We start from the raw sequence: 26,492 nt of genomic DNA, 5'->3' as shown, positions 1-26,492 counted from the left end.
GCGCGAATGTGACGGGCACGGAACGGTGCCGCTTGCTCGTGATAGGCAAAGCAGCGAAGCCTCGTTGCTTTAAAGGCGTGAAGACTCTCCCTGTTGAGTACACTTCTAACAAGAAGTCGTGGATGACGCGAGCAATCTTCACAGACTGGTTGCGCACACTAGACATAAAGTTCGCGGCACAGAATAGAGATATTCTTTTGTTCGTCGACAACTGTTCGGCGCATTGTGACATCAATGGACTGAAGGCGATCCGTCTGGCATTTTTGCCAAAAAACACTACTGCTGTACTGCAGCCTATGTACCTCGGGATTATTAAAAATCTAAAGACTCTGTACAAGCGCCACCTCCTAGAACGGATTCTTGTATGCATGGAAAGCGGGAAGCCGTATGATGTCAACCTGCTCGGAGCTTGCCACATGCTGGCAACATCGTGGAACGCCGTCAAGGCAGACACTATCGCCAACTGTTTCCGCAAGTGTGGCTTCAGTGAAGCCACAGAAGCCTGCTGCACAGCCGACTTAGATGTTCAAGTGGATCAAGATGATGGCTCCATCGTGCTGGACCCTGCCTACGCTGTTTTATCGGAGGGTGTGGACTTCGAGAGCTTTGTCGACGTAGACAACGGCGTGGAGACAACGGGGCCTTTAACTGACGCCGAGATTATCGAGGCTGCGTCCAGTCAGCAGCATGGCTCACGCGCGGCGAGCACGCCTGACAGCGACGACGAGTCCGACAAAGAGGACGATCCGTTGCCTCCTCCGAGCACATGTGAAGCAGCATCGGGACTCGATCTGGCTGCGCGCTATTTCTCCACCGATGAGAATTCGGATGCTGCGCTGGAGATGTTGGGCAAGTTGCAGACAATGCTTCTCGAGTCGCGGCGAAGAAAGCGCAAACAAATGCAAATCACCGATTATTTTTCATGTTGATATGCTTCGATCATTATTCTTTTGTTAATGAACATGTTTTTGAAGCATAAATAGTGTCATATTTTTTCATTAAGCCTGACGCTCACGTGGGTACATTTATCATTAGTTCCAGGCGCATAAATTGATTGGATATCTTTATTTCCTTTGGTGTTTGGACTCGCATGATTTTAATACCCGCAATCGCCGACCTCAAAGAGTAGTAATGCGTATTCCTCGATAACGATCCCAGATAGGGCTATTTTGGCTTCGGCCCTAGCAGCCAAATGCAGTGGCCATCTTTTTTTGCCGCCCGCTCCTTAATTCAAACTCTGCTTAATTCGAACAATTTTTCAGTCCCCCACGAGTTCGAATTAACGAGCTTTTACTGTAAAGGAAAAACACATACTTCAATCGTTCTATCCTCATACGCGATTCTGCTTCGGGAGCTCAAAACTGCGCATTCGCTAGAGAAGATAACTGAACTGGAGCGTAGCTGTGGAATTAAGAAGACGAAGGTTTACTTGGAGAGATGTTCCTGCCTGCATGGAAAGTTGTCAGGCATTTTCTCGCTCTTCGTCTCGTGGAGAGAGGAAACTGCCGCAAAAATGGCATGCCTCGGCTTCTCGGCTTCTCGTCAGTGACCTTGGCCGCTAAGAAACCCCTCATTGTTAAAGGTAGATAGGTCATTGATTTCGGATGGAAGCGCTGCAGCAGCGAACTCCCCCTGACCTCTGTCAGCAGGAACCAAAGGGTAAGGTGGCATGCTTTGTGCCTTTGTAGGGAACACGTTCTGCCGGCATGCTTTGTGCCTTTGTAGGGAACGGGCCCTAAACGCGCCGAAAGCATCGCCTAAAAAGTCTGTCCCCAAAGAGTTGAATAGGCCCCTTTCAAGTGAGGAGTCGCAAATAGAAATGACGGAAAATAAACGACACCGGCCAAAAGAAGAAAGATGGAATGACGTTTCGGCTCCCACACGGGAGCCTTGTTCACAATGAGGCGAAGCGGGAAACCGTTGCCTTAAATACGGCGCATCGCAAATAGAAAGGATGCTCCCCAGCCAGCGGCCGGAGCGCTCGTCACTGTGTACACGAGTATCTCAATTCTCAACGAGAAGGCCGGACCCTTCATTCTCTGAACAACATGGACAGAGACATCGAGAGGTGCCGCCTCAAGTCCTTCAAAATACCTATCGCTTGCTTCTGCCTTCGAGTAGCGAATACGCGCTCATGTTTTGTTTTTGTTTTTTTTGTTGTTTTTTTTAATGTCTGAGCCTGCCAACAAGCGCTTTTTCAAAACAATGTCCGTGACGATCAATTAATCATAATTTCTTGCTTTCGAAAATATTGAATAAAAACATGCCTCCACCCAGCCTCTATGTCAGCCGGGGCACAGAAAAAAGCAAAAATTAGAAACCCCACTGGCAAAGAGCACCGGCTTTGCGCGCGCAGATGTGCGACCACCCTCCTCGTCCTCACTCTTCTCCTCCCGCTCTGTGTGCACGTGCGGCTACCTGTGGCACACGCTCCCAAGCGAGTGGGCTGCGCAGACAGCCGTGCGTAGCGCGGGTGCGGATGTGCCTAGGTTTTGTAGTTCCTCTCCGCTCCACTAGAAACTGAGCGCTGCCCTCTCTGAGCAAACTCCAGCTTTGGTTCCCTAAAGCGGGGGTTTGTATGTGGGTTGAGGAAGAAGAAAAAGTGAAGAACGCTCGGTCACCCACAGCGAATGCTTTCGCTCAATATTTGGTTCAGCAGCGTTGAACCCTTGTAATTTTTTTTTATGGCACATACGACGTGTACATAATTTGCAGTGGCAGGAATGCAAGCATACAGCCACGAGAGTGTTAATGTTACTGATGGCGATTTCCACTGGTCGCTACGGAGCACGTTTTCTTGCTCCGGGACGACGATTTCGATTTCCACTGGTCGACCAAGATAGGTTGCGCGTATTCCGCTGGTCGTTTGGGGCAGCTCGGGGCGCTCCGGCGAGATCCGACTTCGGTCGGCGGATCGAGCTGGAGCTCGATCCGCCGACCGAAGTCGGATCTCGCCGGAAGTCCTAGTCGCTGACGCGGTCACTTCCGGATGCTGCTGGATTCTTTTGGCTGTTTTTGACCGTTTCAGCGACATCGGCAGAGGACGCTGGATGCATAGAGTTAATACAAAGACTTTGTATTAACTCTATGGCTGGATGTCTCCGTTTTTTGCGCGAATATATAGTGCCTAGAATAGCGAATACGTCGAAGTGCGTCTATCGAAAAACGTCTGCAGCGTTAAAAAAATGAGAAAGCAAGTTGTTGAGGGCCTCAATCCTGCCTATTTATCAACCGCAAACATTTTGGCGCTGGGATGCGGCTACAACCACTACAACTTTGGAAACCGGCTCAGCTTTACTTCCGCCGCGCGCTCTACGCGTTCCGCTGGTCGACCAAGGCTGATTCGCTCTGTAGCGCTTTAGGTCGGCTCGGGCGCCCAGCTCCGATCGACCAGTGGAAATCACCATGAGGCTATTGTCAGCCCCTACTAGCACATTTTCACTGCCTCTTGGATGGAAATTTGAAACCTTGTGAGTTTTTCACATGTGTCTGCGATCATACTATTGCGACCCACGTGAAAAAAAAATTTCTAGAGGGCGCTTTGGACCAGTAAAGTGTGATGAGGCAAAAGCCATTAGAGCACAGCGAATCGTAGCCCTCCACTCAGCACCTCTATCTCCCTCTCTTCTTTCACTCCCACCTTCCTCCCTTCCTTTACGCTGTGGTACATGTGTTCGTGGAAAATTGCTACAGATACAGCAGCTTTTTTATTCTGTAAATCAATTTCGAACGCTGCTAATGCCTGTTGTACTAATGGCTCTTAGACATCTGGGTCTGCTTCTGTTTTCTGTGTGGTGTGGCGTTCGAAGAAGCGGCAAATGAAAGGCTCCGCACGAATGCCTGGATCGGACGCTCGGCGGGGTCAGCTTCGTATATGCATGAATCGCCTGGTGATGTCATGACCTGTTGTGACAGTACATCGCACGCCCCTTGTCAAACAGAACCAGCATTTCATTGACCGCATCAAAGCTCACCAGTGTTTTGTAGTTCGTTTACAGGAAGGAAAAGGCACAGCGTCTGTCACTCGCGGAATCCTGCTATCATCATCACGGTAGACAAGTGGAATTATGAAGAGCGTTTCACGATCCGGGGCGTGGCGCAGTTGGTAAAGCGCTTGGCTGGGGATCCAAAGGATGGAGGTTCGATTCCCGGTGGAGACAAGGTTTATTAATTTATTTCTAACTCTCGCTCTCGAAAGCGTGACACCTCTGCCGACACTGCCGACAGCAACAGCATTAAAGGCTGTTTGTTGCCTTAATATGATCGTTTTAACAATACAAGAATACATTTCCTCTGTAGGCCTTCGGTCAGGAACAAAAAAAATGCAGAAAAACATATTATGCGGGACAAAGTCGGCAAGATTTCACTGTATGTTAATTGGTCTGGGTTGCAGTACATGTAGGTGAATACAAGTGTCATAATCTGACTTGCAAAAGTTTTTTTTTTTAAACATGAACATTGTGTGATGGTTTGTGCATGCCGCTGAAAGCTGTATAGTTTGGTTTCTACAGAAATTTTAACAAACTCACTTCTCCTCCACCGGAGTAAAAAAAACACTGCTACTTCCCACTTTGGTGTTACCATGACCCTTTGGTGTGACCCTCAGCACTTTGGTGTTACCGTGTGCAGGACTGTGTTGCGGCAGCCGGCGCAGGATCCCCCCCGCGTGCAGCGCCACAAGCTCGTTGCAGAAGCCTTCACCCGGAGGCATGAACTCGGCCGGGGAGGAGGACACGGCTCCATCAGCTTCCACAGTGCACACGACGACCCCGTCGGTGAGTGGCGCTTTTCCTCCCAGGCTCAGCCTCCCTGGGGAGCTTTGGGATGGGGTTGGTGTTTCTGCTGCTGTCTTCAGACCACTGTGTCTTCATTTCCATTCTGAAATGCCAGCTTGTTCATGTCTGTTTCCTTTCCCTTTTTCTGTTCAATACATTTGGCACTAGAGGGCAGGTATTCTTTGATGCTGCTGAAACTGTTTGTACAAAGGTGCCCACCTGCTTGGTAGCATTGCATCCATGGCATATCTAAATAATAAACGGGGTGGGAGGTGTTTAGCATAGGGCACAAGAGAGCTATCGGATTCAGCACCAACTTTAGTCTTCCAGCATTGGATTGGCAGGTGTGTGGCCAGAGGCTCAGGACGATGGTTCTCATGCTTGGTCCAGCAGAACACACCTGAGGTTTTGTGGGATGTTCTTTGGGTTTCCTGGGCACCTAAACGCATGCGTGCCTTTCCTTCACCCAAAGAAAAGGAAGGCAAGGAAAACACAAACACGATACTGAACTAAATGATCACCTGCCTTTATTCCAACGAAACCACAACATTGAAAGCCGCATTTAGCTGATTGGCAAACTTTTAAAGAAAAAGACATACATAATGTTGATGAACTGAACGAAAAGTTCACAAATTGTACTACAGTGAAAGCTTATTAATTCGAACCTCGATAAATCGAATTTTCAGATAATTCGAGCTACACTAATTAGTCCGGTCAAGCTCCATAGAAATCTGTATATAAAAAAGCCCGTTAATTCGAACGCGAGTCGGCTCCGCTACAGATAATTCGAACTACACGCCACCATGTCTGGCCGGCTTGGCGCACATCACGTGAAAAAAAGAAGTAAAACACAGTTAACAGTAAAGTAAAAGAGCATAATTAGAGGCTGCGCACGTCCAGAACGGGGACGGAAAATAGAACCAGGTAAGTAAAAGAGCATAATTAGAGGCTGCGCACGTCCAGAACAGGGACAGAAAATGGAACCAGGTGAAACCATGGAAGAGAGGGTAAAACTTAAATGGTGCTTTGACCGGCGTGGCGGCCGGCTGTGTTGGAGGGAGGGGACGGCGGCAGAGGCAAGGTCAATGCATGGCCGCGGCGGCGGCTGCCTGCTCTCTCTTCTCCGCAACTTCGCTTTCAACTACTCTTTAATTCCAGCCCTGCTAATTTGGAAATACGGATAAGTACTTTCGGGCGCAGTCCCAGCCAATGCCCATGAAAGGCTATGATCGCACTATAGGTTAAATTTTTTTTTTTTTTGCGATAGCCATCCATCCTTCCACCCACCAGTCGTCAACGGAAGCACGCAAGTCAGCTGCAATCATGACGCCGGCTTTTAGCATCGTTCTAGCATGCATTTGGAGTGGCAGACGGCACCCGCGCCATTATCGTTGCGCAGCATCTTGGCGCACTGCCAAGAAATGTGTTGTGGACCGTGACCGGGGTGACTGCGGGAAACCGAGGGACCCCCTACGACTGACCGCTTTTTTTTTCTCCAGATTCGCAGGCACAAATCGGGACTGGGTGGGTTCATTTTCCTTACGAGACTAAATACGGTACATTTTTTCCGTAATGCAAATGCTTCTTGTCAGTTTTTTTTCGAGGCCATTTGATAATTTGAACATCGGATAATTCGAACTTTTTTGCCGGTCCCGTGAAGTTCGAATTAACGAGCTTTTACAGTATCGCTGCAACAGAAATCACCATCCCTCAATGTTCTGAAATAGTGCAGTGCAACTACAAAGTTTAGTATTCTAAAGATTGTAGGGAGGTAGAAGAGAAGCAAAATAAAGTGTGGGGAACTTTCAGGAGGTACCTAACCTAGGACAACTTCATACACTTCAAGAAAGCAAAGGCAAAAGCACGATACATCCGGCGAAATGCCGAGAAAAACTCTTGGAAACGTTATGTATCGTCTGCAAATAGCTTAACTACGTCGAAAAAAATGTGGGGGAGGTGCAGAAGCTAAATGGCAGCTTCTCACCATTTACATTTCCTCTTTTAACAGCACCTAGTATTCAAATAACCCTACAGAAGAAAGCAAACATATTAGGCGAACACTTTGCAGCAGTTTCTAGTTCTTCCCACTACGCACAGTCATTTCTAAAGCACAAAAACATTGCTGAAAAACAGACTTCCAACAGCTGGTTGCAAAAATAAACATTATGACAGCCAAATTACTGTCCATGAAATCAATAGAGTACTGTGCCGGAAAACAAACTGCCGCAGGGCCCGACAGAATACACTGTGAAATGCTGGCCCATCTTTCCATTCCGGCTGTACATGCACTTTTAAAATCTTTTAACAAAATATTCATGTCAGGAAAGATACCAGAAGCTTGGAAAACAGCTGTTATAGTCCCATTTCTCAAACCCGGAAAGCCGCCAAACTCCCCAGTAGCTACCAGCCTATAACCCTCACGAGTTGCCTTGCTAAATCTTTCAAAAGTGTTTTGAACATTCGGTTAACCTTTATTTTAAAATCACATAAACTTCTAAACAATCATCAGTGTGGTTTTAAAAAACTTGCTCAACGACAGACCATCTTCTTAGACTTGAAAATGCTGTCCGAGAAGCATTTATACATAAGCAACACTGTCTTGCCGTCTTCTTTGGCATGGAAAAAGCATAGGACACAACCTGGAGATTTGGCATTCTACGTGACCTAGCAGATTTAGGAATTCGAGGCCGGATGTTAAACTGTCTAAATGATTTCCTATCAAACCGTCCATTTAAAGTACGCCCTTTTGAGGAGCTTTATTCGAGAGAACGGAGTTCCCTAAAGATGTATTTGAAGTACGACTTTGTTTGTTGTAAAACTTCAATAACCAGAGAAATCCCGAAATCCATTATGTACTTGCTTTATGTTGATGATCTGCAGATTGCATGTATGTCCTCTAACATAACCATGGCAAGTGCAGCTACCTATATATAGACTAGCCACATGGGCAGATAAAAATGTGTTCCAATTCTCTCCACAGAAATCGGTGGCTGTTCTGTTCACCCTCAGACGAGTTAAAAAATGAACATAAATTTTTGGGCATTACCTTTGATAAAAAGTTGACATTTTTACTCCACATAAACACCCTCAAAAATGAAAACATCTTAATCATTAAAAATACTTAAAGTACTGTCAAGAAAACACTGGGGGTCTGACAGAACATGCCTTCTATATATTTATCGATCTATAATACGCTCTACCCTAGAATATGGAAGCATTGTATATGGTTCAGCGAAACCCTCTTATCTGGAATGCTTGGATCCGGTACACGTGGGATTGCGCCTCTCAACTGGAGCATATAGGACATCTCCAATAAAAAGCCTTTATGTTGGAACAAGTTAACCGCCCCTTAAAGACAGGAGAACAGTGCTTGCATGTGCATATGTACTGAAAATAAGATCCTTACCGAAACACCTATGTCACCCGATAGTCACAAGCTGCCCATCTAGAACCCTCTTTAACAACAAACCCTGAGCAATCAAACCACTAATCCTTCGTTTTGAACAGGCATGCCATGAATTAAACATACTGGATTCACTTCCAAATACAGTTTAATCTCATTACAAGAGGCACTGTTACAAGAGACACTCGGTTACAAAGGACAACTTTTTCAGGTCCCTAGTGTAAATTGTTCACTATTTAGAAGAGACACAACCCAGGTGTGCTTATGCAATGCAGCTGAAGCGTACCAACCCGTACGTGATGCACTTCAGATTCCTTTAGCTAAATTCTGTTCAATATCAGCATCCTTTTTGTTGCAATATGTCGAGAACTAAGGAGTGCTTCCCGATGATTGGAAAGTCAAAACGACCCCGTTGTTTCAACCACTGGCATCGCATTACCGTCACTTGCGAAGCAGATCAAAATGCATGAATGACATCCAGCATTTTAACTCCTCATTAAAATTTGATCGCAAGATGAAAGCTCAGAATCCTGATGTCTTTCTCTTTGTGGACAATGCTTCTAGCAGCACCAAAGTTCTCGTGCTCAAAGCCACCAAAGTTATTTTTTGCCTCCAAACTCCACACGCTACCTTCAACTAATATACAAAGGCATTATGCACTCTGTCAAGTTGCTGTGCAAAACAAGAATGGTAGAATGCCCGTTGCTCGACAGGTAGCAAGACCGTACAATAGTAACTGATGCCAAGTTTGCTGTTCAGGTGATTTCAGGTGTCTGGAATGGCCTGAGAAGTGAAGCTGCGAAAAACTGTTTCAGACACAGGTTTTAAATGTGGTGGCATAATGTAAGAGGGCCCATATCTACAGTGGAAAGCTTCCTTGAAAATGAAGCTTGGGGGAGCATCCAAGAGACTGCTGAGGTACCAGAATCTTTTGAGGAACTCATATCTGCAGATATGGATCTTGTGTGCTCCCAAAGAGCTTACAGACTGTGCAAGTATCGCGCAAGTAAATGGCACATGTGCCACAGAGGATGACAACGAGGACATTTCAGAGGAAAAGTGTCAGCATCGCAGGTTGACGAGCATGTAATAGTGCTTCAAGGCTATTAGACCAACAGGAAGGCTTGCAAAGTGAAGTGCTTTACCTTCAGAATTTGGGAAGGAATGTACTCTGCACTCACAAAAAATACTACGAATAACCTCTTTAAGCTTTCCTGAAAAATTCTCTGTTAATGTGTGTGAATGCATTTATATGCTGATGTGGAGTAAACTCATCAACACAGTGCTTTTAGAATTTTTGGTTACAAGAGACATTGCTTACAAGAGACAACTTTTTTGGGTCCCTGGAGTGTCCTCTTGTAACGAGGTCTTACTTGCCCGGAGACCAAGTGCACTGCCACCCTGATACCATTTTCCCTCTGTGTGCAACTTCACGTTAACCCACTTTCATAAAAAACAAACACCGCATGAACACATAGTTCAACAGTTCTTGACACTGAATGAAAAATACAAAGATTATATAGAATTCTATACAGATGCTTCTAATACAGCTGTACACTGGAAGTGCTATAGTACAAGGTAAATGGGAGAAAGTAGTCCGGTTGCCTGAGTGTTCATCGGTTTTCACAGCTGAGTGTCGTGTCTTTTCTGAGGTTGTAGCTGAGGTTGTAGAAGAAATATTACAGAAAAGTATTGGAAACAGCATCATTTATACATATTCTCTGAGCTTAATCACAGCACTGCATCACAGAAATGCTACAGAACCTTTAATCGGAGACGCAGAAACACAGGGGCAGTCGATTAAGTTTTACTGGTTACCAAGCCTTGTTGGAATCTGCAGCAACGAGAGAGCTGACACATGTGCCGCAGCAGACTGTAATGATGAAGTACAACTAGTCAGCATGCCAGATAGAGATGTTATGAAGCTCATAAAGGGAAAACTGAGATCAAAATGGCAGGTTTTATGGAACAATGAATGAAACAAAAAATTACACTTTGTTAAAGCAGTCGTTGAAGAATGGGCATCGTGCAGCCACCAAAAACGTTTTGTTGAAGTCATTTTATTTTGGCTTCGCATTGGGCACACGCACCTAACACATGGCTTCATTCTTAAAAAAGAAGACAAACCTTTATGTGAAGAGTGCGGAGGTGAACTAGTAACAACAAATCACATTCTACTCTCAGGCACTAAACTAGAGAAATTAAGGCAGAAATATTTTGCACTGTTTTACACTGAACAGGTCCCTTTTCATCCTAGACTGCTTTAGGGAGAAAATGCAATTGTTGAATTTTCTCGCATTTTGTGGTTTCGAAAAGGAGCAATGAACCTTAACAAGCTATAACAATTTAAAAATGATTAGTCACATCCAAAAAGTGAAGACAAACAGCCTTGTTCTTGGCGCATTATAGCCTTAATTGCTTATGTACCAAAAACCCCAACGCACCAACGCCAACTAAACTAAATGTGCTGAAAATGCCCCCTGCTCTCGGTGCTGGTGCATACTTCTGCTGTCCCTGATGGCTAAGAATGCTGACTGAGACCGTTGCTTTGTAACGCGCTAGTTTTAAGGGCCCCATTCTGCAATAACTCCATTGTCTGTCGGCGTTGTGAGCGAGAAATCATGGACATGACTTTGGTATGTGGTGGTTAGCAGCTGGCATGACCATGCACTGACTGCTAAACAGGTTGCGTAGTGTTGTGAGACTGTATGAGGTGGCCCCTTTGGCTGGAGCTTGACATTTCTGGTAGCTCTATTGAGATGGGAATCTAACATGGAACCCTTTGGCGCTAAGTCAGTTCTGTGGCTTGGTTAAAATGGGGCTTCATACCCATGTCGATCTATTTTTCACATAATGCGGTAGCTTACAACTGCACGCTAACAAGTGTTTATGAGGTAATAGAGGCTCAAGTTAAGGGATTGGTGACTGAGCAGGTTGGAGAGGAAGTGTACGCAAATGAGGGTCAGCAGGGGAAGCCACACGCAGGCGGCGTTAATTAAGTTCAGATAAGTAGCAATTAAGGTTAAGTGTGAGTGCTCGTGTGTTTGTGTCCTATTTTTGTGATAGAATAGATGTGCAGTAAATAAATAGGCCGGCCTCGGAATTTCAGCTATAGTCAGCATTCTTAAGTAAATACGTACTTAAAGCACCTTAATTATGCTCTTTCCAAAGTACTCTCTATACAAGGCATTCCCTGAGCCAATTAGGTGTTAGCCTGATTTCAGTTTCTTCACATTGTAAGGATGTGCAGTCAAGCAGTTTGCGTTCATTGTACCCAAAGCAGGTAGTAAGTTGACTTGCCATAAAAGAAAAATATATGAAGTAAGGCAAAAATATGCTTTTAATTCTTTTTCTTAATTCATATTGAATGTCTGTTTCTTCGAACAAAACCCTGTCAGTCTGCTTTCTGAGATTTCCAAAGTGGTCACGTGCTCCTGACCGAGGTGCTGACAGTACAGCTGATTGTACTCTCAGAATATACCATTAAAAGTCCCATGCAAAAGTACAGCAGTGTTTAGATTCATTGAACTTTCATTCAGTGGAACATTCAATACATCTAAGGTAGGTAGATTGGTAGCAACCTTATTCCTGAGAGATTAGTGGCAATCCTTTGCGTCAAACTGGTCTCTGCAGCCTAAGTGACGAAAACTGCTCCTGAAACATTGCCCCAGCTATAGGAAACGCTGTAGTAAGGTACTTTATATAATTTTGACCGCCTAGGGTTCTTAACGTGTACTGACAACGAAAAGGGAACATTGAATAAAAGGGGTGCATTACTGGTACCGCAGCCACTTCCTCCCAAGCGATTGCTGCAGCAACAGAAACCCCCAAGTACCCTAGAGAACCAAGAAACTGGTGCAAAAACAGACCCCTGAAAAGGGCACGTGCTCATGTATAGATCAGCTTGCAGTTAGTGCAATACCAACAGCTTCAGCTTTGTAAAAAATGGTGCAAAATTTGAGAAGGGTTAAGCACAAGGATGAAAACAAGAAATTATTAGTATTGAGAAGAAAATTTCGCACTCACAAATGAACAGATCCTCACCTCACGACCAAAAGCAGACCGCTTGAATATGTTGCTGCTTTCGAAGCCTTTGGCAGTGTAATACATCTGGGCACCCCTCTTGATAGTGAAAGAAAGGGCTGCAGGAGTGAGTCACAAAGTGCACTCATGGGCAGTCACAAGCTACATTTGACTAGTGGATGAAAGCGTGTCGTAACCGGGGGGGCTTTCTATGCTGGCATTTTAGGAGCAGTGAGGCCAACGTTCTTGAGACAGTGCCCAAAAACACAGCCGAGTTGGAGTGTTGTTGTCTGGATGCAGCACACATGTGGGAAGCCGGAGCCATAGACACCTTACGCAACAATCACAACAAGAACGCATAAACAAGCTACTCGAAAATGTGCTTCAGAGGTGTTGGTGTGCACTAAAGAGAATAGCCTTTCAGACAATGCCACCTCCAGCCGCACAATTTCCAGGTGTACTGTGCTTGGGAGGACAGTGCCATTGCTGGAGTCCCCTTTTCTTGCTTTTGCCTCACCGGCCTCACCTGGAACGTTGACACTGTATAGAAAGCAAATACTGTATCATTGCTGCTGCCTCCTGGCTTACAAGTGACGTCACAAAAGAGGATATAAAGGGTTCTTCAGTGGTAATCTTCCTCGTGGGTTTCCTTGTATTTGGATGAGATACATTTAACAGCACGCATGCATTCCTGTTGTAGGATAATCAGTGAGCAGCACAAATTATACTGTGGGCTCAACATTATTTTTAGTAAGGTCATGGGACCTTGGAGGTGCTCTTTAGTGCGCTTTGGAAAAGCATCCACCTCGCATTTGGGAGGTACCGGGTTCAATCCCTGGTGCTGCTGGGTACCCACCGGTTTCCAAAGGGTACAAGAGCTCCCCTGGCCTGGCGTTTGGCTCTTCAGGGGTGAAATACTTGAGAAAAGCACCGGCAGAAAACCCATATCTTTTGATAGCAGGACGAATTTATGGCACCTCCTTATTCGTGCTTCCCATTACGCTCCTTGTCCACTCTGCCAGTTATGATGCTGATGCCGCAGCTCTTCCTACGAATGGGCACTGAAGGGCTGGGCTCTAGAAAGGTCCACAAGTGGAGTATAGTGATTTCAGAACAGGAAAAACATTACATACGCCATTTCAGTGTCGTTGCACTGCAGTGCTTTTCCGAATACTGCTTTAGTCTCCTTGTTAAATCACTTGAATCCATTGACTGCGCACTCTTAGAGTGTAAGTTCTATTGCTACCATTTTCCGAAGTCATTCAGCTGCGCAAGCTCGGTGCTGGTCATGCGCCAGTTTCATCTGCATCTCGCCACATCTATACCACGCGCGTGCTCCTTCGACTCATCCTCAGCCGTACCGCGAGTGACGTCAGCTTCGCAATCATGTGACCAGCAGCTGCACCGTGCACTCCTCTGCCTTGCCCCGCTGGTTTAAACTGATGCTCTCGCCGCCATATGACAGCTGCTTAGAAAGGGTATATAAGCTGCCTAACTGCAGCTCGCTTCTTCAGTCTAGCTGTGAGCGATGCGGTACCCGGGCCATTGATGTATACATGCTGGAGCAAGCATCAGGCTGACTCGGACAATCCTGCTGATGTAGCCCAGCACAAGCCCTATCTCGCTATCCATAGGGAATGCACTCATGCCAGGTTTTATTTATTTATTTATTTAGAACATACTGCAGGCCTACAGTAGGCCCAAGCAGGAGGGGCGAATACATATTATATGCAAAAAGAACAGGATTAGCAAAATTGAAAAATGTTAAATACAAGTTGTAACACAAAATACAACAATAAATACAAGGCTCAGATGCAAAATGCAAAAAGTAAACATAGAAATAAATGGCTCTCAAATTAAATGCTGTGAAGAAAACATTGAGTCAAAAGAATCAGCTCTGGTTAAAAGATCTGGCGGACACCTGTTCCACTCCTCAATGGTGCGTGGAAAAAATGAGTATTTAAAGGCGTTAATCCTAGCACTGTAAGGGGTTAATGATTGTGCATAATGATTTTGTGTTTGGCGCGTAGTGTTAGGTTTAAGGAAGGGGTCTGCATTCATAGGCAGTTTATGGTTTTTTAGTAAGAAAAGTAGTTTCAGTCTTTGAATTTTCCGGCGCAGCTGTAATGTTTCAATACCGTGAGTTCTCATGAGGGTCGTTGGTGAGTCAGTTACACGATACTTTGAAAAAATAAAACGGACGGCTTTGCGTTGAATCATTTCAAGGGCCTCGATGTTACGTTTAGTGTAGGGATCCCAGACGGTGCACGCATATTCTAGTGATGGCCTTATTATTGAAAAGTAGGTTAATATTTTAAGTTCAGGTGGGGCAAGTTTTAGTTTATGTCTAAGGTTTGCAGCCAATGCTCCCGAACAGCGAAAAGTCTGACCCCATGCTCATAGCGCGAGCTTATGCTCGCCAACTTGGTCCAGCCAGGTTGAATCCCGCCATTTTTGTAGTGAAAGCTACACTACGGTAGGTTTTCAAGCTGTCGGCGTGGCACCGTGTTACTGTGCCACTGTGCAAGACAATGAAGGAGACAAAGAAAAATAAAAAAAGAAAAAGAGGAAGAAGAAAGAGAAATAACAGAAGAAGAAGAAAAAGACCAAGAAGAAGTAAAAGAAGAAAAAGACAGATAACTCGGTAGTTGGTAGAAGCGAACAACAACAGCGAGTTGCTAGGACAGAATATTCGTTTGAATGCTGTGACGGCAATGTGCCCCGGAGTTCGACGTAGAGACGATGTCATACCCCTAGAAGTCTTCTACACCCGAATGAAAATGGTCAACGACGAGGGGCAAAGGGTGCTCATACGTGAAGTTATTCCCCTATGGCATAAATAAAAGCAAAACCATAGAGTAAACTACTATGCGCAAAAGCCATGTCTTTACTTTGAAGCTGAACCTAAGCGTAGCCATGCAGGTTGCTTTCGCGTAACTCCAGGTTTAGCCACAAGCTAAACCACAGCTAATTTTTTTTATTTTGCAGGTATGACTCTGGACATGAACAGTGTGACCTCCCAGGACCTGTCGTCCACTTGGGCCGCTGCACTGCCAGGGTTTATGCACAGGCGTGGCGCTGTGGCAGGCCCCACCGCTATCCCACCAGCACGGCGCTACTCATCCACTTCTGGTGAGCGCACCTCTCCTGTACTCTCTCTCTCTCTCCTGTTCATGGGTTTCGGTTTCGTAGAAAACACTGAGTAGAAGCTTGAAGGTTCCTCGGAATCAGACAGTCTCGTCCTGGTAGCCACCCTGTTAGGGATGTCAGAGGACAAGTTGCAAGTCTCATGAAGCAAGTTCACTGACTGAAGTGTCTTTAAGCACATGTAGTTTTTGGTAATCACAACTTCGTTTTTCTTGCAGTGACGTTGTTGCAAGGGTAATGCTTGCGAAGTCTTCAGCTGTAGGCTTCACAATGTTACTTGAAAGCTTGAAGAATTCCGTGACGAGAGTTTTGGCATTACGGTTTCACGTTTTGTGGCAGTTAGGCTCAAATTATGTGGGAGTGCCCTGAAGACAGCATGCTTAAGTTGACAACCATATTTAGTTAAGTGACACCAAGCCTTTGCACAGTTCCAAGATGCAGGGGCAGCTGGTGTGTGATCCTTTTTCTTCCACCACAAGTTATTGTGTTGGCGCCTAATTATAGAGCTTCCTTGTAAGGGCTCTTGAACATGTGGTTATGCCATTGCAGCATTCATGCGTTTTGAAAACAAAGGAGTAATTAATAGCATCCAACCAAGCACATCCGTTAGCTTAAAAGCTTTAAAATATTGTGACAGGGTGCCAAGCCAGTCGCAAGGAGCATAACTGATGGTGATGGGATGATTTTATAATGATTTTATAATAATGTCGGCAAGCCTAGCGTGAGTGCTCCTGCCCATGCCACAGTCCGCTTCTTTTTCTTCATTCATAACTTAATGGATCTGAGTAGTCTATTCATTAGATGATGTACATTCTCCCTGAGTTCCTAATATCACTCTACCCTAGGGGACTCCGCTTAACAGATTTTGCTGGTGCTTTACATTTTGTTCTGCATTGCATTGAGTGGCCTTCTTCTTGGTTGTGCAGACGTGAGCCGGCAGCTGTCACTCAGTGTGCGCCGTCAGTCCTTGGACTCGCAAATGAGCTACCAGGTAGCAGCCGAGCAGCACTGGCTGGCAATGCAGCGTGCCTTCACTCGCCACCAGCGACGGAAGACTCGACGCGAGCGAAAGCGGCTGCTGAACATGGGCGCCCTGCAGCGGCCTTCGCCCTTCCCGCACCCTGCAGTAGCAAGGCGGGGCAGTGACTCATCTGTGCAAAGCCTGGTTGCTGCTGCTGCGGCATCATCGACATTCCACCGTGGCCTGTCGGTGGCCGCGGCTAAACCGCCATCAGTGGCACGGGCCACAAGCACTGGAGACCTTAACCCTGGCTGCGTGCTGTCCCAGAACCACCTCTCCCTGCTGAGGCCTTCTGCAGCTGCACAAAGACGCGGCGAGCCACTTATCAACCCACCGTTCACACATGGGATGTCCGAGTCGGGAGCCACGCGTCTTTCCATGCGACGCAGTGCTGCGGCCGGTGCTGTGGACAGTTCTGCAGGGATGGCAGCAACTAGCAGCTCCACCACAGCTCAGCCCGGGCAGGCCAATCCAGCAGGTCTCCAAATGCCTGGCATGATTCCAGGCTACCCCTCTCTGTCCACTGCCAACCCTTACGCTGCTTACCTGAGCTACTTGAATGGTCTTCGTTTGCCGGGGCATCCTCCACCCGAGGCTACTTTGCCTCCCTTTGGCTACCCTGCTCCATTTGGCTACCCAGGTTTTCCTTTTTATGCACCTGGGCTCTACCCTTATGGTCAAGGCTTTGCCTCATACCCGGGGCTGGATCCGGCACACACGCCACTCATTCCATTGCACCCAATGCCAGACAGTGCCAGTGAGACTGGATTCATTCCCATAATAACATCGGATTCGGATTTTACTGATGCAGGCATATGTAGCCCTCACGTGCTTTCGGCGCGACATGCCGTGGAAGAGCGGGAGAGAGCGCTTGCAGCAGCAACAATGGGCTCACCGCCTCGACCTCAGACACACCAGGAGACACAGACCGAGCAGCGCCAAGAGACTGTCTTGACACCAACTCCATTGAGGAAGTCTCAGAATGAACGACCGTTGGCTTCCTTGAATAAGCAGCAGCAACAACCAGAAACAATTGAGATGCGAGAGATCAAGTCTAACCAGTCGAGGTGGTCAAACACATCCTTGGCACGGATGTCCAAATCTCCAATGGCTCAACATCAGAGACTTTCTTCGCAGGCATCCAAGAGTCCATTGCACAGGTTCAGTGCCGCAACCCCACCCGTTACTCAGTCGCCAGCTGCCATGTCACCTCTAGTCCAGCAACAACAGCAGAGGGAAAGTGTGTCACCGCGGTGTTGCGACAACTACCAGGCAGTGGCGGTGCATGAGCCTTGTGGCAGCAACAACAATAATACTCATTTGACGAACTTGAACAGCACCCCGTGGCCAGCATGCCACCAGCAAGTGCACCAAGGACTGCAGCACTGTTCGTGCCCTCTTTACAACGCTGAAGTGCCATTGCACTCCCCATCGCACAACAGTGGCTACCAGCAAGGGATGCTGTGCATGGACCAGTACCCCCTCTGTCCTGGATTGGCTTCTGGGAGCACCGAGCCCAACACTCTGGACTCAACCACATCAGGTCACACAAACTCTGACGAGCCACACAGCTGCCACACCTACCTCTTTGCACCAGTGGACAGTGCTGGAAATGGCTGTGCGGCGCATTCCCTAGAACCATGCCACCAGTGTCAACAACCTCAGGAGCAGCTCGGGGATGGTTGTAATGCATCGTCGCCTTCTCAGAGACCTCTTTTCAGTGGGTGTTGCGAGGATTCATCTACGTCGCACCAGCCGAATGCCAACGGATGCACGCAAGGTGTTGCCGAGCCTGGCTTTGTATCGAGGTGATGTCTCCATTGGACATGTTCCGAGGTGGCTGCTAGCTGCATTGTAATGTGCTCACATATTGCATGCATGCTGAAGAAGGAAAAACTGACTGTGCCCATGCTGCTCCCAAGGCAGTCTTCTGACACTTTCCTTTGGGGCCTCAATTTTGCGTGCCTGAAATTTTACTCTTTGAAGCGCACTGCTCTATGTTCTATTGGTAGCCCTTTTATTCTTATTTTTATTTCATAGATTTGCTGGACATTTTAAAACATGCTTTTCAAAAAAGCAAGTGTGGGGTTGTCCTGATTTTCATGACAGCTTGGATGCAATGGCCATATTCGTATTCTTTCATTTGTGTGCTTTAGGAAGCTGTACATTACAATTTGCATAATTTTAAAAGGCAAAGGGAAACAACCAAAGCATTGCCACTGTGTATCAAAAAGTTCTCGTGTTATTGATGTCTGTAGCAGTTGTTCCAGATATCCTTGACATCTGTATGAATGTCTGTATGGCCTATGGATAAAACTGAACATCAAGCTATTGACGAAAAGTTGGAACAGTGATGTAGTAGTCCAAACTGAATAGCTTATACGTCAAGGCATCTGTTGTCACTTTTCTTCGTGATGTCTATTTATTGTGCCTCGAATTGATTGCAGTCACTGACTTTCTTGCGACGCTTGGAACTACCAAAATACTGAACAGTCTGGAAGTGTAGTCATGAGCATGTAAAATATGGTGGATAATAATAACAATACTGCATGGCACTTAGGACAACTGAAGTGCGATGAGGCGAAAGCGTTTGTTTGAAATGCCTCGTGATTCCTGCTTTACTGCGTCTGCCTCTGGGTCCGTATTTCGAGTTTGCGTTGTTATTGAAACTGTCCCCGTCTCTCTGACCTCCAGTCTTCTAATTGGAGGAAATGCCGGAACCGGAAATGGTGCCAACCGAACTGATTCTTCTTACGCCTTATGTTGGGGGAATCAGGCGTCTTTCGCCACTTCTCCACACAGTCACTAGGCTGCTGCGGCGCCTTGTGTCCCACTCACTCAACTGCACCCAGGCGTCTGTCGAAAGCGCGTCGCGGCACCTGCCGCCGATGCTTGTGTGCAAGCCCACGGACACTTGACCACATGGTTGCTATGCACAGCTGTGCCCCAAAAGAGGAATGCGCCGATGTGCAGGGGAGAGGCCACAGCTAGCACAGTTCCAAGGCAGTGGACCCACGGACGCTGGGAGTATGAGCCATTAAAGCAATAAAAAAAAAGCATTAAAGAGCCTTAATAATTAGTTTAAAGGAAAGGAAAGGCGCAGTATCTGTCACACTTGCTCTGTGGACACCTGAACTAGGGAAGGGAGGAATGTGGGAGTGAAAGCAGAAAAAGAGAAAGGGGTGCCGGGATCTTTTAAGGTGCAATGACATCCAATAGCACACGGCTGGTGAAGGGTGGCTGTTCCTGGCCCTATGGGGCTGGGACGGTAGGTCAACGCCTCTTGTGGCGAGGGTTAGCCAGCCACTGAATTTTTATCTGTTGGAGCCCGTCATTGCACCCACTGCCGCTTAGGTGGTGGATGACAGCTGTATTGGTGTACGTCTTTCTCTCCCTCTTCTTTTTCTTCTCTACTTGCTCTCATCTGTCCGCACGAGGCAGCGGAGGTGACACAGCTACAGAGCCAGTAGCAGGCCCGTGCATTTTTTGTTTCCTTCTTCCTACAGCCACAACCACAACGCCACTTCATTTCGCCTCCATCGAAATGCAGTCGCCGGCGGTCGGGATCGAACTCGTGTACTCCGGCACAGTAGTCGAGCGTCACCGTGACTAGGAAAAAAAAATGGCATATGATTTGCAATATTCTGTAATGATAAATTTTGAGCAGAGCTCTTCAGGTAGGTTGGCTTTTGCGATATGCTGGTAGAGAATTTGAAAGAGGTGCATAGTGTAGGACCTCGGTTGTATGACAAGAAGCCTCGCGATACATGGATATTGTTACGAAGTAGCGGTTGGCAAAACTAATTTATTTACAAGGCTTGGGGACGTCATGGAACTGTCAATTTCCTAGCCCTCGTGCCTTCGCTCTTCACCCTCTTAGACATCGTCGCACTGTTCGTGAGCACCACGTATCAAAATGATCTGTGCCTCGTGTGATCAAAAATCTCGCAAAACTGACGCATTTGCGTTAGGCCCGCACCTGCTACTTTGGCTGCCAAAATTCATTACAGTACATTTCCCAGTGCATTTTTAAATATCTGCTAGGTCCGCATTTCTAGTGTATAGATCTCATAAGTGCGATTTTCGCCTTCACCCGACTGACAAAAACAAAGAGAGTGGATGTCATTTCAGTTGTGACTGTGACCATGGTTTCGGCATTTCCATCAATTCGGTGAAGCTGAATTTGACATTCAAAACAAACACTCGGAATATGGGCCCAATTATCATTCTGCGAAAGTTAACGCTTGCCTATCGCGTATATCACGCCCGTCTTTAAATTAAGGCTTGGAAAACGGGATGCGCAATTCACGCGATTTCGTGAACACGCCCTAAAAGCTCTTAAGAAATATGCAGAATACTATATGGTGCATTGCCAAGCAGACTCGCAAGCCCCATACTCGCAAGCCGCTCTGAACAAAAAAAAAAAATGCAAAATTATAAGTCGATGCCTACATATACCCACCGCCGCACATTCTTATGACACGTTGGCATATGCATAGCTCACAGCAATAAACTCGCAACAATGCAATCTCAAAATTAGCACTCGGTTACTATGCGGACGATGCTCGAGGCTAACGTCGAAAACCGAAATGTTTAGTATCTGATTCCGATAAGCGTGCTGGAGGTTACCGAAAGTTTGCTGCCATCAGCCCGTGACGTCAGTGGAGATGCGGCGGCGCTGGCAAAAGCAGTGACTTTAGTGGTGTAGGCAAAAGGGCAAAAGCCCGAACAGTCTGCATTGGATGCGCGGCGCTTGCTGCGTTTTCGGGCATAATTCCCAATATTTCTGGAACCTGTGGTGCGGTTGATAGTGTCACGAGGCACAAAAAAAAAAACAAAATGGCACTTGTTTTACGTTTCTTGCGGTCGGATAAAGATGAGAGCGAAGGGCAGCGGCGTTGAGCGCGACAAGTAGACTTCGGTGATTACCTTCGCGGCTAACGTGCGTTGCACTTCGGCCTGCACTGCAACTAGATGAGTTCGTTTGCAACCCTTAATTGTCGGGATTGCTTTTCGGCGGCACTACGAAGAGCGCAATAACAATAAACGCCTGCAGCTCGTTGCCGTTTTGATATACATCTAGTCGTAAGAAGTTTAGACGCGATATTCCATGTGCGTATGATCCCGCAGGGAAGCTGCACTAGCTCCATTCACCTGCAGTATTGCCCGTGCATATATTCACGCAGAAAAAGACAAAAGCTGCTGCGAAGGTAACTGCAATTACCTTGAGCGGTCACTCCAGCGCGATATTGCCGATATAACATTGTAAAGTAGCTGTTCTTTGTTTTTATTTTCGCGAGTTTTGATTGACTCTTTATCACCGGTTCTAAACATCGGTGTGATCCGGGCAGTCCCGCAGCGTTATTTCTCATACTCTTAAATTTTCTTTTTGAACATCATTAATATCCTGACGAATGTACGAATTAAATATCCACATACAACCTAGCTCTGGTTGAGCAGGATATTTAAGTATATATGGTACATGGAGTTTAATGTCCCGAAGTGGAATCGGCTATAAGGGGTATAAAATAAGCATAATAGATGACGCACATTCGAATAAAAAATTTTCAAGTATATTCAAAAACATCAGCAGATCGCGCAAATTTCTCTGCAAGCGATCGTGGAGAACGTTAATTTGCATCTGCACTCATGCGTCTCTCCTAGAGAACAAAGAGGAAAAAATGAGAGCATTCTCACAGGCCTTCATGTATATATTAACCTCTGAATGACCTTGGCTACGTATGAAAAAGAACTGAAAAAGGGTAAATGGGGTACGCCCCAGTTCGCAGATGAGCCAACGTTTCGACAAGTGGACTTGTCGAAACGTTGGCTCATCTGCGAACTGAGGCGTACCCCATTTCCCAGACGAAGACAAGTCCACTTGTCGAAACGTTCGCTCATCTGCGAACTGAGGCGTGCCCCATTCACCCTTGTTCAGTTCTTTTTCATGCCGTGCAAACCATCTTCTTCCTTTCGTTCTACCTGGATCCTTGGCTACGTATGTAAGATGAGACAGACGTCAAATGTCGTTTTTATCGAGCAGGCGAAAACAAGTTGGCAGCGCACTATGCGAACATGTTACAATTACTATAAGATTGAGTTCTTATCAAATATGAAATTCTATGACTTAAGTTGGCGGTAAAGTGAGCTAGAAATTTAATTTCTAGTTCACTATATATAGTTGCCGATAATATTGTTCCTTAAGTGAAAGTGCTTGAAGCTGCTAGAAAGACGCGCAGTCAAAAGAGTCGGCATTTGAAATCACCAGTTATTCACATCATCTTCCTCCTTGCATGCGCTAATAGGCCCGGGGGTTGAGCAATATGTTGACTATTAGTCTTTTTTTGTACATTGCACTTTCTACTTTTAATTTAACTTCATCACTAACTGCAGTCGCCTAAGCACCGTAGCCGCGTGCTGTTGCGGTCACGGATAAGGAAGCCAATGCAGCGTTCTTTGCCATGTAATTCCAGCAGTAATCGGCTGATAACGTGCTGAAATACTCCCCAGGCATAAACCAAACTATTTCTACGCAGAAGGGAAGCTTACACTTCAGAATATCCGCACGCGCGATCTGATTTCGAAGGCAGCGTCGCTTGGCGCAGTGTACACTGCGCTTTTTCCTACATCCCATGTCGCTGCCGATCGAAGCGCCACCTTTGTTTATAAACATGACGCTTGTGTATACGTCCGGGAAAGCGACTGCTAACGCGAGCGTACTGGGTAGACGGTTGGTTGGTTGGTTGGTTCATAGGAAGGGAAAGGCGCAGTATCTGTCACACTTGCTCTGTGGACACCTGAACCGCGCCGTAAGGGAAGGGAGGAAGGTGGGAATGAAAGTGGAAAGGGGAGCCGTATTCCGAATTTTCTTGCAAGTGGGTTAACAAGCGTCTTGCACAGCTGGCGTCCGTTCGAATAATAATAATAATTGGTTCACAGAAAGGGAAAGGCGCAGTATCTGTCGCACTCGTTTTTGTGGACACCTGAACCGCGTCGTAAGGGATGGGAGGAAGGTGGGAGTGAAAGTTGGTTTGGTTTTGGTTTTGTCGGGTTTAACGTCCCAAAGCAACTCAGGCTATGAGAGACGCCGTAGTGGAGGACTCCGGAAATTTCAACCACCTGGGGTTCTTTAACGTGCACTGATATCGCACAGCACACGGGCGCCTTGCTTTTTGCCTCCATCGAAAAGCGGCCGCCGAGGCGGATAGAAAGAGGGGCCATAGTGAATGGCTGCGGTGTAATTTGGCCACCTGGGGATGCTGGCACAGGGAGGGTGGCTGGTCCTGGCCCTGATGGGGCTGGGATAGGTAGATCACCACCGCTTGCAGCGGGGGCTAGCCTGCCACCGAATTTTTATCTGTTGTAGGCCGTCGTAGCACCCGCCACCGCTTCAGGGGTGGACGACGGCTGTTGCGGCGCGCGTCTTTGTCTCCCTCTTCTTTTTTTTTCTCTGTTTTCTGTCCGCACGATGCAGCAGAGGTGATGGTAAAAAATTTATTTAGTGAAGGCCAAAAAGAAAACGGCTGTGGCTCAACTTGGTAATGCCGGGAAATTACGAAAGCAATACCCATGGCTACGCCCTCGCTCACATGATAGTCGGGCTGTTGTGGTGCTTGTGTGAAACTTGTATACCTTGTGCTGCTGTGGTGATCACAATTGGCTATTCTATGTACAACTAGTATAGTGAAACTATAATTGCTGCGGCTGTGAGGATATATGGTTGCTGGTGATGTTAATGCAGACTGTAGAACTGCTGTTCCTGCACTGGCTACAACGGCATGCTTGACACTCATGGTAATTGTGTCCTGGAAAATCCAAGGTACACACTAGTCACACGAGCCGCATACTGGGCACGTCGCTTAGCGAGTCTTGTTTCACGCTCTTCCTCTGTCTCTGTAGCTCGCCGCTCTCTTTTACGCGCATTACGACCGCCTAGTGGTAGGCGGCATCGCCGCGAAGCAATGTTAAGCCGCTGGTGGTTGGCACAGCTACTGCTTTCTAGCGACGTGAGTCGAGCCACGGCCGCTCAGTGGTCGAGCCTAATCTCTTCAGTGTAACTAAAGTGTAACGCTACAATCGCGCTCCTAGCGGAGAGCGCAGGAGTTAGGCGCTGCTGGTGGCAACTCGACGGAGCGAGTTGGTCGCCCTTCTCTTCAGTGTGACGTCACAACACCTGTTGCGCTCCTAGCGGAGAGCGCAGGAGTTAGGCGCCGGTGGTGGCACCGCCGCGGTAGGGTGTCTAGCCGCGGCTTGCGACGGCGTGAGTCGGTCGCCCTTCTCTCAGCGTGACGTCACAGCACCTGTTGCGCTCCTAGTGGAGAGCGCAGGAGTTTTTTTTTTTTTTTTGAAGAGTTTGCCACAAGGCATAAGTTGAGAAAGGGGGAATGGGATGCAGGAGAGAGAAAGTTAAAAGAAGGAGTGCAGTCCAGTTGTGCTTATGTATTCGAGAAGGTTGGCAGTATAGCGATTGTCCATTGTCCATTTCTCATAATCACTATCGCGATTCCACCGCAGGCCCACCTTCATGATTATCCGTTGCCTAATGCGCGTTGTTGATGGACACGTCCACAACAAGGGACGCACATCGCAGACGTCAGGTGGAGTCTCACAGTGAGGGCACCTGTCAGTCACTGGTAGGAGGAGGAGGTAAACTTTATTTAAAGAAGAGGTCGTAGGCGCGGGGTGGGTTGACGTTCCCGTCCCCGCGGTGGGCTCCTCTTCTAGGCCGGACGCCAGGTGGCCGACCGAAGATGTCGTTCGGCGACCTCTTCAGCCCGCTCCGTGACTCGGAGTTGAACCTCCGGGTCGGAGGTCTTTTTCCCGCCATCGATGTCGAACAGATGGGGTCAGAGCCGCCCCTGCCCGGATCCGGCGCACTGTCACCTCCTCCTGCCGAGTAAGACTACGGGGGAGAGGGTGCGAACACGGAGGAATGAGAGCGCGTGTTCGCTGGCGCAGAACTTGCGAATCGGAAACGTGGGACAGGAACGGATCTGGGGGAAGAGGGGAAGGTGGTGGATCGTCAGATGTGTCTATATGCGTCATAGCATCTGCTTGCATGTTATGTGGATCGCGAGCATGGCCACGAATCCAATGTATGCGAATAGGACATGGGTACAGTGGCTATTCTAGCCACTGTAACATGGGTACTTTGAACATAGCAAATGTATGGACTGTGTTATTTGGAATGTGCGTCGAACGGCCTTAAGCTGTTTAAGGGCAGTGAGAGAGTCTTTGTAAAGAGGAACTTCATTGAATGTAGGAACTGGTGGAAGGGAATGTATAGCATTGTAAATTGCTTGAAGTTCCAGTGCCAGAGGGGTGCACGTATCCGCGGTATATGTCACGTGAGTGTTGAGATGAGGATGAGAGAGCGCAGGAGTTAGGCGCCGGTGGTGGCACCGCCACCACCGCCGCGTCTTGCGACGGCGCGAGTCGGTCGCCCTTCTCTTCAGCGTGATCTCACACATGACATCACAGAGAGGTCAACTAAGGTCAATGGTGGCACCACCGCGCCACGGCAAAGGCTGAAAGTGAAAGTAGTATTGCTTTCGCAATAAAAATGTTTCCGTCGTTCTGTGGGTGGCCTTCCGGCTGCTGGTCGTAGCTCACAGCTACAGAGCCAGCAGCAGACCCGTGCATTTTCTTTTCCTTCTTCCTTCAGCCACAACAATAGCAGTCGGACGCGGCCACACCGATCACTCCAAGCCTGCCTTGCGCGAGTGCACCCGCGTGTGTACTGGCGGTGTAGCGCAGGGAGCGTAAAATATGTTAGTAAAGCTGTGTATAGGTCGGCAATGGAGGCGTGTAACCGCTGGAATCTCCCAAGGGGGAAGAGATGCATATAGGGCTGGTGTGTTGAGCTGTTGATCCCAGGCCAGCAGGCGACGTCCTTGGACAGGGTTCTCTTTCCCCGGGAGCTCCTCGCTGCCCATCACCGACAAGAGCAAATCCCTGATACGACTGACATGTTCGCTGACGCTTCTATTACTAACGAACTTGCCTCTATGGCCTGGGTATGCGATGACAACTCTTCCCTCTCAGGCACTTATATCTGCCACCTACCTCAAGGTACCCCCTTCATGATGAACTCGTGATTTTGAGAGCCTTTTCAAGAGTGCCT

At 47.3% G+C, this 26,492-nt stretch overlaps 1 protein-coding gene across 2 annotated transcripts in view; it reads left to right on the top strand.

The window, feature by feature from the left end:
* smo (smoothened, frizzled class receptor) overlaps positions 1-18,934 on the top strand; it is a 96,834-nt gene extending 77,900 nt beyond the window's left edge. For both annotated transcript variants that reach the window (XM_084602413.1, XM_084602414.1), the window contains 3 exons: positions 4,630-4,775; positions 15,190-15,333; positions 16,275-18,934. In XM_084602413.1, coding sequence (XP_084458539.1) covers positions 4,630-4,775; positions 15,190-15,333; positions 16,275-18,181 — 2,197 coding nt within the window. In that variant the 3' untranslated portion in view covers positions 18,182-18,934. The remainder of the gene's footprint in view (positions 1-4,629; positions 4,776-15,189; positions 15,334-16,274) is intronic.
* Positions 18,935-26,492: the final 7,558 nt, after the last annotated feature.

Source organism: Amblyomma maculatum, chromosome 4 (genome assembly GCF_055883805.1).
Source record: "Amblyomma maculatum isolate TAMU_Amacu chromosome 4, ASM5588380v1, whole genome shotgun sequence".
Lineage (NCBI taxonomy): Eukaryota > Metazoa > Arthropoda > Arachnida > Ixodida > Ixodidae > Amblyomma > Amblyomma maculatum.
Note: the sequence above shows the minus strand (reverse complement) of the source record. Positions and strands in the feature narration are given on the sequence as shown.